Consider the following 13490-nt stretch of genomic DNA (forward strand, 5'->3'; position numbering starts at 1 on the left):
CTTATAGCTTGTAAACCATCGTTGTGTGGGATATTGGTATACAGAGATTCCACATCCATAGTAGCTAGTATAGTATTGTTGGGAAGATTATTTAAAGATTGTATTTTCCTCAGAAAATCTGTGGTGTCACGTACATAGCTGGGAGCACTGATGGCATATGGTTTCAGAACAGAGTCCATATAACCGGAGACACCCACTGTAATAGTGCCAATACCTGAAATGATGGGGCGTCCTGGATTTCCTGGTTTGTGTATTTTAGGTAGAAGATAGAAAGTTCCTGGTCGAGGTTCTGTTGGTGTGTTTGTGAGGATCTGTTCTTGGATGTGTGGGGGTAGCTCCTTAACAATCTTGTTCAGTTCTTTTTTGTATTCTTGTGTGGGGTCTGAGTCCAATTTTATGTAAAAGGCGGTATTGGAAAGTTGTCTGTGAGCCTCCTGAATGTAGTCAGTTTTGTTCATGATGACGACCGCTCCACCTTTGTCCGCTTCTTTAATTATAATGTCTGGGTTGTTTCTGAGATTATCTATGGCTCTCCTTTCGGCATGGTTTAGATTTTGTTGTAAGCGATGGTGTTTTCTGGTCACATCTGTTTGGATTCTGTGGCGGAAGCAGTCAATGTACAAGTCCAGTGTGGTGTTGCGTCCATCAGGAGGGGTCCATGTGGAGTCCCTTTTTGTGTAACACTTTTTCGGTGGTAGTTGGTGGTCAGTGTTCTGTTGGGAGGGTGGTTGTTGTTCTGCAGTGGGTTGTGAAGTTGTTGCTTGTTCTGCTTTGTCTTGTTGTTGTGTGTGTTGAAAATACTCCTTCAGGCGTAAACGGCGGAAAAATGCTTCCAAGTCCCCACAGAACTGAATCATGTCTGGGGATTTGGCAGGGCAGAATGACAGTCCACGTGAAAGGACTGATTCCTCAGCTGGGCTGAGTGCTTGCTGTGAGAGATTGACAATATTGTTGATCTTGTTTTGATTAGTAGCCTGTAGGTTGGAAAGGTTAGAGAGTTTCTTGTTTTTCTGTTTTTTCAGTAGCTCCAGTTGAGAGTGGTAAATGTTCTGTTTTTCCTTTTGGAACTCTTGCCAAGCTTGGTGGTTCCTGATAGAGTTGTCCAATACAAGGAGTTCCTCCTTTATTAGCTTCTGTTTAGAGTAGAGAACGCTGATCAGATGTTTGAGCAGCTTCTTAGAGAAAGTGCTGCATAGTTTTCTTGCATATTCAGTGGGATACGTGGATTGTAGAGGGTTCTTAATTCTAAGACCCTTGGGTATAATGTCCAGGTTCTTGCATTTAGTAAGAAAGAAGATATCAGTCTGTACCTGTGCAAGTTTCTTGGTGAGGTTGATGGACTTCCATTTCATGCGGCTCAATGTGGTGCCTTCCATAGTTCCAGTTACAGATAGGTAGCCGTGTTGGTCTGTCATGGTCAAAACAAAATAAAAAAATTCCTTCCAGTAGCACCTTAAAGACCAACTGAGTTAGTTCTAGGTATGAGCTTTCGTGTGCATGCACACTTCTTCAGATACACTGAAACAGAAGTCACCGGACCTTTCTATATAGTGAGAAGGTGGGGAGGGGTATTACTCAGAAGGGTGGTGGGAATGGGTGATTGGCAGATAGCTGCGATGAGCCTGTTGACGACTCTTAACGACTGCAATAGGTCTAACAGGAAAAAGCAAGGGGTGAGAAGGTGAAAAATGGCTTTGTCATGTATATAGAGATAAGAATCCAATGTCTTTATTCAAACCAGGTCTCTCCATAGTTTTAAGTTTGGTGATAAGTTGCAATTCAGCAGCTTCTCTTTCCAGTCTATTTCTGAAATTCCTTTGTAATAGAACAGCTACTTTGAGATCTTGTATAGAATGTCCTGGGAGATTGAAGTGTTCTCCTACTGGTTTTTCTGTCTTGTGGTTCCTGATGTCGGATTTATGTCCATTTATTCTTTGGCGTAAGGTCTGGCCTGTTTGTCCAATATAGAGAGCTGAAGGACACTGTTGGCATTTTATGGCATACACAATGTTAGACGATGAGCAATTAAATACCCCTCCCCACCTTCTCACTATATAGAAAGGTCCGGTGACTTCTGTTTCAGTGTATCTGAAGAAGTGTGCATGCACACGAAAGCTCATACCTAGAACTAACTCAGTTGGTCTTTAAGGTGCTACTGGAAGGAATTTTTTTATTTTGTTTTGACCATGACAGACCAACACGGCTACCTATCTGTAACTGGAACTATGGAAGGCACCACATTGAGCCGCATGAAATGGAAGTCCATCAACCTCACCAAGAAACTTGCACAGGTACAGACTGATATCTTCTTTCTTACTAAATGCAAGAACCTGGACATTATACCCAAGGGTCTTAGAATTAAGAACCCTCTACAATCCACGTATCCCACTGAATATGCAAGAAAACTATGCAGCACTTTCTCTAAGAAGCTGCTCAAACATCTGATCAGCGTTCTCTACTCTAAACAGAAGCTAATAAAGGAGGAACTCCTTGTATTGGACAACTCTATCAGGAACCACCAAGCTTGGCAAGAGTTCCAAAAGGAAAAACAGAACATTTACCACTCTCAACTGGAGCTACTGAAAAAACAGAAAAACAAGAAACTCTCTAACCTTTCCAACCTACAGGCTACTAATCAAAACAAGATCAACAATATTGTCAATCTCTCACAGCAAGCACTCAGCCCAGCTGAGGAATCAGTCCTTTCACGTGGACTGTCATTCTGCCCTGCCAAATCCCCAGACATGATTCAGTTCTGTGGGGACTTGGAAGCATTTTTCCGCCGTTTACGCCTGAAGGAGTATTTTCAACACACACAACAACAAGACAAAGCAGAACAAGCAACAACTTCACAACCCACTGCAGAACAACAACCACCCTCCCAACAGAACACTGACCACCAACTACCACCGAAAAAGTGTTACACAAAAAGGGACCCCACATGGACCCCTCCTGATGGACGCAACACCACACTGGACTTGTACATTGACTGCTTCCGCCACAGAATCCAAACAGATGTGACCAGAAAACACCATCGCTTACAACAAAATCTAAACCATGCCGAAAGGAGAGCCATAGATAATCTCAGAAACAACCCAGACATTATAATTAAAGAAGCGGACAAAGGTGGAGCGGTCGTCATCATGAACAAAACTGACTACATTCAGGAGGCTCACAGACAACTTTCCAATACCGCCTTTTACATAAAATTGGACTCAGACCCCACACAAGAATACAAAAAAGAACTGAACAAGATTGTTAAGGAGCTACCCCCACACATCCAAGAACAGATCCTCACAAACACACCAACAGAACCTCGACCAGGAACTTTCTATCTTCTACCTAAAATACACAAACCAGGAAATCCAGGACGCCCCATCATTTCAGGTATTGGCACTATTACAGTGGGTGTCTCCGGTTATATGGACTCTGTTCTGAAACCATATGCCATCAGTGCTCCCAGCTATGTACGTGACACCACAGATTTTCTGAGGAAAATACAATCTTTAAATAATCTTCCCAACAATACTATACTAGCTACTATGGATGTGGAATCTCTGTATACCAATATCCCACACAACGATGGTTTACAAGCTATAAGGAATACCATTTCAGATAAAACCACAGCGGACTTTGCTACCAAACTCTGCCAATTTGTCCTTACCCACAACAACTTCAAATTCGGTGATGACCTGTTCCTTCAGATCAGCGGCACAGCAATGGGCACCCGCATGGCCCCACAGTATGCCAACATCTTCATGGCGGATTTAGAACAACGTTTCCTAAACTCCTACCCACTCAAACCTCTCTTGTACCTGCGATACATTGATGATATTTTTATCATCTGGACACATGGTCAACAGACCCTGGACACCTTCCACCAGAAATTCAATGATTTTCACCCCACCATCAACCTAACAATGAATCAATCTATGCAAGAAATACATTTTTTGGACACTACTATAAAAATACAGGATGGGCGCATAGACACCACCTTATACCGTAAACCAACTGACCGACAAACATATCTACATGCCTCTAGCTACCATCCCAAACATACCAAACAGTCCATTGTATATAGCCAGGCACTACGTTACAGCCGCATCTGCTCCAATTCTACAGACAGAGACTCTCACCTAAGAGATCTACAGCAAACCTTTTTAGAACTAAAATACCCAGCAGATGAAGTTAGACAACAGATCAACAGAGCCAGACTGATACCCAGAGAGAACTTGCTGCAAGACAGACCCAAAAAAGAAAATAACAGAACACCTCTAGTCATCACATACAGCTCCCAAGTTAAAACAGTACAACGCATCATCAGAGATCTACAACCTCTCCTGGACAATGACAGTTCTCTTTCTCAAGCTCTGGGAGGAAGACCTTTCATTGCCTCCAGACAGCCCCCCAATCTTAAACAACTCCTAACCCACAATAATACTATAACCAGACTTAACACGGACACTGGCACCAGAGCCTGCAATAAACCCAGATGCCAACTTTGCTGCCACATACACCCGGACAACACCATTACTGGCCCCAACAACATCACACATACCATCTCGGGACTATTTAATTGCTCATCGTCTAACATTGTGTATGCCATAAAATGCCAACAGTGTCCTTCAGCTCTCTATATTGGACAAACAGGCCAGACCTTACGCCAAAGAATAAATGGACATAAATCCGACATCAGGAACCACAAGACAGAAAAACCAGTAGGAGAACACTTCAATCTCCCAGGACATTCTATACAAGATCTCAAAGTAGCTGTTCTATTACAAAGGAATTTCAGAAATAGACTGGAAAGAGAAGCTGCTGAATTGCAACTTATCACCAAACTTAAAACTATGGAGAGACCTGGTTTGAATAAAGACATTGGATTCTTATCTCTATATACATGACAAAGCCATTTTTCACCTTCTCACCCCTTGCTTTTTCCTGTTAGACCTATTGCAGTCGTTAAGAGTCGTCAACAGGCTCATCGCAGCTATCTGCCAATCACCCATTCCCACCACCCTTCTGAGTAATACCCCTCCCCACCTTCTCACTATATAGAAAGGTCCGGTGACTTCTGTTTCAGTGTATCTGAAGAAGTGTGCATGCACACGAAAGCTCATACCTAGAACTAACTCAGTTGGTCTTTAAGGTGCTACTGGAAGGAATTTTTTTATTTTGTTTTGACCATGACAGACCAACACGGCTACCTATCTGTAACTAGGGTTAGTAGGGTTACTACATTGTCTCTGATGAGAAGTCCAGTGTCTGCAGCTTTCAGTTTTTACTGAGATCTCTGTTGCAATCGCTACTAAGTGGTCATAGTTGTTTGTAAAATATGTGCCATAACCCTGGGGTGTTTCCAGTCCTAAAGGGATTGAATTGAAAAAGTATTTCTAGTCAGTATTTTACTGATCTCAGCTTCTCCAGACCCTCCAAGTGTCTCTATTTTCCAAGGGACAGTCTCATATTTACAGAAGATGTCCCGGTTTCTGATTTGATCCCAGAATGTCCCATTTTTCCTTAGGGTAGTCCCTATTTTCATTTGAGAAATGTTGGAGACTATGGAGTTATGTGACCCCCGAGCCAAGGAGAAAAGTAACTAGACATTTAGAAGACACCTGAAGGCAGCTCTGTATAGCATGGGTAAGCAAACGCAAACTAAGGCCCGGGGGCCGGATCCAGCCCAATTGCCTTCTAAATCTGACACGCGGACAGTCTGGGAATCAGCGTGTTTTTACATGAGTAGAATGTGTGCTTTTATTTAAAATGCATCTCTGAGTTATTTGTGGGGCATAGAAATTCATTCATTTTTTTCCTTCAAAATATAGTCCGGCACCCCACAAGGTCTGAGGGACAGTGGACTGACCCCCTGCTGAAAAAGTTTGCTGACCCCTGCTGTATAGAGAAGTTTTTATACGTTTAATGCTTTATTATGTTTTTATATATGTTGGAAGGTGGTTGGGGCAATCCAGTCAGATGGACGGGATATAAATAATTAAATTATTATTGTTGTTCTTCTTCTTGTTGTTGTTAAAATTTGTATACTGTCCTATACCCGCAGGTCTCAGGGTGATTGCTATTACTCTGGAATAGGGCACCACTATTTTCATTGGAGAAATGTTGGAGAGTGTGCATTCTTTACACTAACTGGCAGTGACTCTGCAGAGTTTCAGCCAATAGTGTTTCCTAGCCCTGCCTGGAGGTTCCAGGGACCTGGGATCTTCTGCATGCAAACGATGCACTCTGTCTCTGAACTACAGTACAGTAGACCCTGTATTCTGATGGATCTCACCCTTTTATCTGTTAGATGCTGTTCTGAAAGTACTCCTGGTCTTACAGTTTAACTTTGTGTAGACAGGATGTTGGCCATTGGCCTGATCCTGCAGGCTCTTCTTATGTTTTCATCACTGATCTCCAGGTTATAGCTCTACCATCCCTGTTCTTGTTTTTTGAAACCAAATGTTGGCAACCTGGCCAAGGGCATACTTCTCTACTATGTTTTCCTATACTGACAGCATTTTCTTTCCATTGTTCTTTCTCTCCAGATACCACAACATACTCCACTGAACAATCTGAGCACTTTAAGCCATGCAAAGATAAGGATCTTGCATACTGTCTCAACGATGGGGAATGTTTTGTCATTGAAACCCTGACAGGCTCCCACAAACACTGCCGGTAAGTGTTAATATACTTGGCATCAATAATAGCAGTGCAAATCACCACTGCATTCCAGGAGGGGAGAAATGAGAAAATATTTAAAATATTATTCTTGATCATAAATGAGCGGAAACCACAAGAGGTCAGGTCTTCTTTTTTGTGATTATCAGAGAAACTTGTAATGGACAGCTAAGAGTTATAAAATGATAAAAAATGAGCTTCACTAAGAAGGTTCTCCCGAAACATGGAGGATATGTTTAATGTTGAAGTGTGAGGACAAGGAAAACTGTATACATTTTGCAGGTAGAAGCTGTTTTAAATAATAATAAAATTCCCGCTTGTGATTAAAGTTTGCATTATGTTTGAAAGTAAGAGAGGAATTTTGATAACAACACATCCTGTTTCAGTAGAAAAAGTATTTCTAATGATCAGTACAGTTTAATTAGTGATACTCAGTATTATATACAGGGTTGACTTCAAGAAGTTTGGGGCTTCTAGGGAAGAAATTTGTGAATGGGCCCTCAACCTGCAGTGAGGATGAGCTGTATGCAAGATATTGGCTAACAGCAAAACATCCAATCTATATTCAGTACCAAGTCTCCTGCAAGGAGGTATTTAACCCACAGATCAGACTTCCCCTTTCTGTGATGTCATATTTTCCAGCAATTTCTATATATAATTATTCAGATAATCCAGATAATCCTACTGCAGTTATCAGGTGAAAATAGAGCATTAGTAACCAATTATATATTTTAATCTGGCGTAGAATATTGTATGCCTTGTTTCTGCATATACATTAGGCAACATTTTTATTTTAAATATAGGGACAGCTTCAAAGGAATGTCACAGTTGCCCATGGGCAATGCTTGCCTTTCACATTTCCACAGCTGAAGGAAAAGTCAAAATGGTGGCCCCACATCCCTGCTGTGGAGTCACTTGTTATCGTTTTTAAATGAACACACAGCTAAAGGCTGGAAAACAGTGCCTGTCTGAAATCTGGTGACTGAAGTGACTGATTCATGCTGCTTCTGTACAAAACTAGCCCTGCCCATATCTTATGTCTTATGTCTTGTAGAATTGATTGTTGGATTGTTGTAATTGAAATATTCAACAAAATGCTCATGATTAGCACTGACTGTTAGATCACATGGTGGAGTCAACCTCTAAAACACTCCCCCCCCCCCTGATCCCTTCATTGCTCCACCACAAACTTTTATCATCATGATTTGGAAGAGTTCTTTCACATTTCCACTAAAAAAAAGTTTATGAAATGGTTCTTGTATGAGTGATCCTGTAATTTACAGTTAATAGCACTCTTTGGATTTTGAATACAAAGGTCCCCTGTATGCTTTGAACACAAATGTTTCTAAATAGTGAAGTTCTTATTGCTAGAGTGGTAGTAGCAGTAGTAGTAGTACTTATTAAATTTATATAATGCTCCACACCCACAGGTCTTAGAGCAGTTCACAAGATAATATCACTATATAGAAACACAGAATACTTAAAAACAAAAACAACCAAATAACACTCCCCCCCCAAAAAAAACCCCACACATTTAAAATGTTCCAAACAATACCTATAATTAGAGGCGTAAAGTGTTTTAAGGAATGACAGAAAGACCTTGCCAAGTTTATTTGGCAAGGGAAAAAACCACACATAAAATTTAAGCTATGAACAGAGTTGAAGGAAAAAGGAGGCTTTGCGGTCCCTGACCTTAAACTGTACTTTGAGGCAGCGAGCTGGACATGGATTAAGGACTGGATATTAATTAAAAAAACGGAAGTCCTAGATCTGGAGGGATGGGATATTGTGTACAGGTGGCATGACTGCATAGGCTATGACAAGGTTAAATCCCACAAAGCTATTTATGTATGCAACGTCAGCAGCAAGGGTTATAGTGGCAAAACACTGGAAAGATAAAAATACACCCACTAAAGAGGAATGGGTAGTCAAATTGTGCGAGTACTTGGAGCTTGCAAAGCTGACAGATGCAATAAGAGATAAACCTAAAAAATTGGTGAAAGAAGAATGGGAATGTTTAAATAATTATTTAGGGGACAAGGGCTCAACAAGAAAGACCTGGCTATGTTTAGAATGATACCGCATAGAGAAATGCTCCCTGATACCAAGATGAGGGATTCCTTTGGAATGCAGATAGAGAGAATTGATAAGAATAATGATCTGTTGTGAGCTTGACGGAAGTGTAGAATACATGAGCTTTCCTGCTTTGGCTCATCTTCCTTTTTCCTTTTCTTTTTTTTCTATTTTTCTTTTTTCTTTTCTTTTATATTTCCCATAGTTGCTTGTGTTCTGTGTCATGTATTTTGATATTTTTTGTAGTTTTTTTAAGTTTTTTTCATTACTATTAAGGAATTTTCCTTTGTAATTTTGGTTGTCTATATTTATATGTACTTGTTTAAAGCAAAATAAAAGTTAAAAAAAGAAAAAAAGTAGCTCAAGGAAGATTTGGGGCAGGGTAGGAAGAAGAAAAAAATCCATCAAGCTTTTAATATTCTGTGCTGGCTGGCGATTTTGTTTTTTCCTTTCAATCCTATATGCTTCACTGATCATTCCTTTCTCCCCCTTTATTTACTTTCCTCATATGACACACTTATTAAATTAATTATTCTGAATCATGCAGTGTGGCGATTTATGGCATTAACTCACTAAACCTATCATAAAACTTTATAGGCACTTTAGGAAACGGTTGTATTTGTAGCCAGCTCAGACTTACTGCTAAGCCTAGGGCAGGAGTCGATGGGAAGAGCTTTCCTTTCTCCAAACCACCTCAGCCCATATGCTTTCTGAGCAGAAAGAATCAGTGAGGTGGAAGCAACAGGGTGGTGGCGGAAACAGAGTACTGTATCTCTCAGGCAGAGAGCAGCAGCAACATAGCTGTGACTCAATAAGCAAGACTGGATCTCATAATGGGGGAGAGGTGATGAATACATGTTAATATTTAACCTTGAATTCCAAAATGCCTGAGAAACATTTGTGCATGAACCAGCCCTAAGATGGGGCCCACTGAGTACAAGCCAGTTGGTTCCTGCCCCCCCCCATCCAGTTAAAACGTTGTTGTAGGTGAATGCATTCCTCCAAGCAGATTTTGTGTTTGCGTGTGTTGTTTTTCCTTATTCTCAGTAAGGAGAACAACAGGTGGTACAATATTGGCAGGAAATAATTAAATAAAAATGAATATAGCCATTATGTGTTCAGTCAGTGAATGTGTTCTATCAGCAGATGCTTGGCACTGGTTGTATTAATAAGGCTATGGATTCTATTGATTAAGTGCCAGCAGGGATCAATATCAACCATGAATTGTCTTTTATTTGCTGTATTTTCAAGGTTGTTACACTTCATTTTCCCTTCCAAATTTCTGGCATGTTCACTCGGGCAATTGCATCCTTTGAGTGGTGGGTCTAGCAGAATCACACTGTTCCGTTGCTGCAGCAGTTCTGCTGCTGTTTGCTAACTAAAAAAATGCTCCCTTTCTTGTACAGTTACCTACAGTAATATGTACAGCTGGACGGTGGGTTTTTATTTTCCAGTCAGGATTTTCAAGCCGTTCATACAGCTTGTTTATTTTCTCCTAGGAGCTCAAAGTGGTGTACACAGGAGAATAAATATTGACTGTGTTCAGGGCCATCTTTAGCATATGTGCTGCCAGGGTGCAAAGATCCGCCCAGCGCCCCCAAATTTAGTTTAGCCCCCAAATTAACTTTTATTATGCTTATGTCAGACACCATGCTTACGCCTTATCTCTTGTTTACGAAAGAAGGGAGGAAAAAGAAATGTGTTTCTCGCTTAGCATTTGTCGTAAAATGAAGAAAAAATGCAGCTTGCGGAATTCATAGTGTGTGCTCTAGGTGCGTTTTTGCAGAAATGGAAAACTAAAATCACGTGCTGAAACCCATGTGTAGTAGAGCCCTAAGTACTAAGTAGTTAGTCAAAGAAAATGCCAACAATTAGCAAAAATGAACATTATTTTTTTAACAATTTCTCTAAACAAATTTGAACTGTAAGTGATGAAATTAAACCACACCGTTGTGAATGACAAGCGTCACCGCTGGTGCGGCACATCTTTGGTAAAGGAGCACACAAAGTTGAAAGACCTTTAGTGAAACAGTAGATATACATTTCGGTAACACCTACGTATATATGTATTTTGTTTTTCTAGCTTGATCAAAATTATTTATTATTTCATAACAGGTAGATAGTTAAGAGCTTAGGGGGCTCAGTAGCAGGTGCCTGGCGCCCCCCAGAATTTGGCGCCCGGGTGCCCTGGACCCCTTGCACCCCCGGGTAAAGACGGCCCTGACTGTGTTCTTGCAGCAGTCCTGTAAGTTGGGTTTAGTTGAGAGACAGCTATCCCTCAGTGAGCTTCACTCTAACCACTACACAGCACTAATTCTGTGTCACAAAGCTTCTGAAGCAGAGCCAATACAGTTTGGCTGGCATGTTTGTGAGTAGTAGGGATCATGGCCTCCCTTTCCCCTCAATAGGAGTTAAAGCTGAGTAGATCTACACAGGTCTGTGAGTCTCCTTGATTCCTGTGGCCAAGCCAGGCAATCATTTAGGTAAAGGTAAAGGGTCCATTAGGTCCAGTCGCGGACAACTCTGGGGTTGCGGTGCTCATCTCGCTTTATTGGCTGAGGGAGCCAGTGTACAGCTTCCGGGTCATGTGGCCACTTTTGGCAAACCAGAGCAGCGCACGGAAATGCCATTTACCTTCCCGCCGGAGTGGTACCTACCGTACTTTGCGCCCCATAGAATGCACCTAGGTTTTTTGGGGGGAAATAAAGAAAAAAAAATATTTCCCCCCCCCAGGTGCGGGGCTAGAAGAACCAGTTCAGGGAACAAAGCTGTCCCCCGAGCTTGTGGGGCTGGCGATGGGGAGAAGTGCGCTGAGCCCGGGACTGCAGGCAGCTCTGCGCGGCCATTGGGAGCCGGGCGGGACTTCGCGCCCCGCTCCTGATGGCCACGCAGAGCTGCGCTGAGCCCGGGACTGCAGGCAGCTCTGCGCAACCCTCGGAGCCAGTCTCCCGAGGGTTGCGCAGAGCTTCCTGAAGCCTGGAGAGCGAGAGGGGTCGGTGCGCAATGACCCCTCTCGCTCTCCAGGCTTCAGCGAAAGCCTGCATTCGCCCCATAGGACGCACACACATTTCCCCTTCATTTTTGGAGGGGGGGGAAGTGCGTCCTATAGAGCAAAAAATACGGTATTTATCTACTTGTGCTTTGACGTGCTTGTCAACGGCTAGGTTGGCAGGAGCAGGGACTGAGCAACGAGAGCTCACCCCATCACGGGGATTTGAACTGCCGACCTTCTGATTGGCAAGCACTGGGCTCTGCGGTTTAACCCACAGTGCCACCCGCGTCCTCAGGCAATCTTTTAGGAAGCAGCAGTTTACCATGCTGTGCATTTAACTGCTTGGCAAGCGGCTTGTCTATGTCATGCAGCCGAATGAGGAGAATTTCTCCACACATCCATACCCAACTGGAAAAAAATGGATTAGCAGAGGAGTGGTAAAACTCTACTTACTGCTTGGCAGGATGCTACAGGCCCAAGGTGGATGGTATTTCCTCAGGGTTGCCCACTGCTGTGTCCCATTCGCCTGCACTCTCCACACTTAGTTCCCGGTACAGCAGTTTTGCTGGGTTTCCCGGGAGGCTCCAGAGAATGGGGAAAGGCTCCTTCTTCACCTCCTGTTCTCTCCTCCTCCCACTGCATAAGCTTCCTAGTTTCTCATGTAGATTGGAAGTTCCCACCTGCTAAATGAGGCACCCCCAAACTCGGCCCTCCAGATGTTTTGGGACTACAATTCCCATCATCCCTGACCACTGGTCCTGTTAGCTAGGGATGATGGGAGTTGTAGTCCCAAAACATCTGGAGGGCCGAGTTTGGGGGTGCCTGTGCTAAATAGTTGTCTGTATTCACACACACTCTGTGTGTTATGTGTGCATTGTTCCTCAGCATTTCAAAGGAAGTGTGAAGGACAAAACCATGCAACTGACCGAAGACATTGTCAGCAAGTCACTTTCAAATGAGGATTTTAAATAAGAGTTTATAGCGAGCAACTTTTTTTTTCAAACCTCCAGCATGCATTATTTCAGAGGCAGCTGGTGAAGTGAAGCAGCCTCTGGTACACACAATAAGACTTGAATGGTAAAAATGGAGCTAATTGGAGGTGAAATAATATACTGAGTGACAAAAACAAAAAACCCAAATCTACTATTTCTGTTGTTGCTTTTAACAACTTCCCCAATCTGAGTCCAAGCACCTAGGGAAACTCATTTAAAAATCTACCGTTGGGCACAATTTAAAAAACAAAAAACAAAAAACCTGTCTGGGAAGAAATGAAAGTTGAAATATGAAGTTCCTTCAAAGCTGCTGCTGTTATTGTTTTAAAAAGTAAAGCAACACAAAGTTATGACTTTGAGAAGCTAAATATAGATTGCCTATATGTCCCCGCCCTGGCTCCTTGCTTTTTTTTTTTTTTTTTTTTTTTTTGAAGTGGATTCTTCCAAGTGGATTGAAGATGAGTAATCTAACTCTGCTGAACCAAATATTCAATTTGATTAGAACTTGTTGTTAAAATTCCATTTCAATTCTTATTAAGTCCCTGAGGGTCTTTTTTTTAAGGTTTTGACAGCACAAGCGCTTTATCATCCATCATCATCCTTTCCAGCAGGGTGGCATAGTTGGCGCTTGGCGATTTTATTCTCACAGCAACTATGTGAAGGAGTTTAAACTGAGAAGAAGGAGCATTGCTCATGAGTAGAGCAAATGCTTCACATGTAGAAAGTTCTAGATCCAGTCCCTGGTATCTCTTGTC

The 13490-nt window shown here is 42.2% G+C and overlaps 1 protein-coding gene across 2 annotated transcripts in view; it reads left to right on the plus strand.

Annotated features, from left to right (window-relative positions):
• Positions 1-13490, plus strand: part of NRG3 (neuregulin 3) — a 619340-nt gene that overhangs the window by 246367 nt on the left and 359483 nt on the right. For both annotated transcript variants that reach the window (XM_081861189.1, XM_081861188.1), the window contains exon 2: positions 6546-6675. In XM_081861189.1, coding sequence (XP_081717315.1) covers positions 6546-6675 — 130 coding nt within the window. The remainder of the gene's footprint in view (positions 1-6545; positions 6676-13490) is intronic.

This window comes from Podarcis erhardii (genome assembly GCF_964252035.2).
Source record: "Podarcis erhardii genome assembly, chromosome: 5".
Taxonomy (NCBI): Eukaryota; Metazoa; Chordata; class Lepidosauria; order Squamata; family Lacertidae; genus Podarcis; species Podarcis erhardii.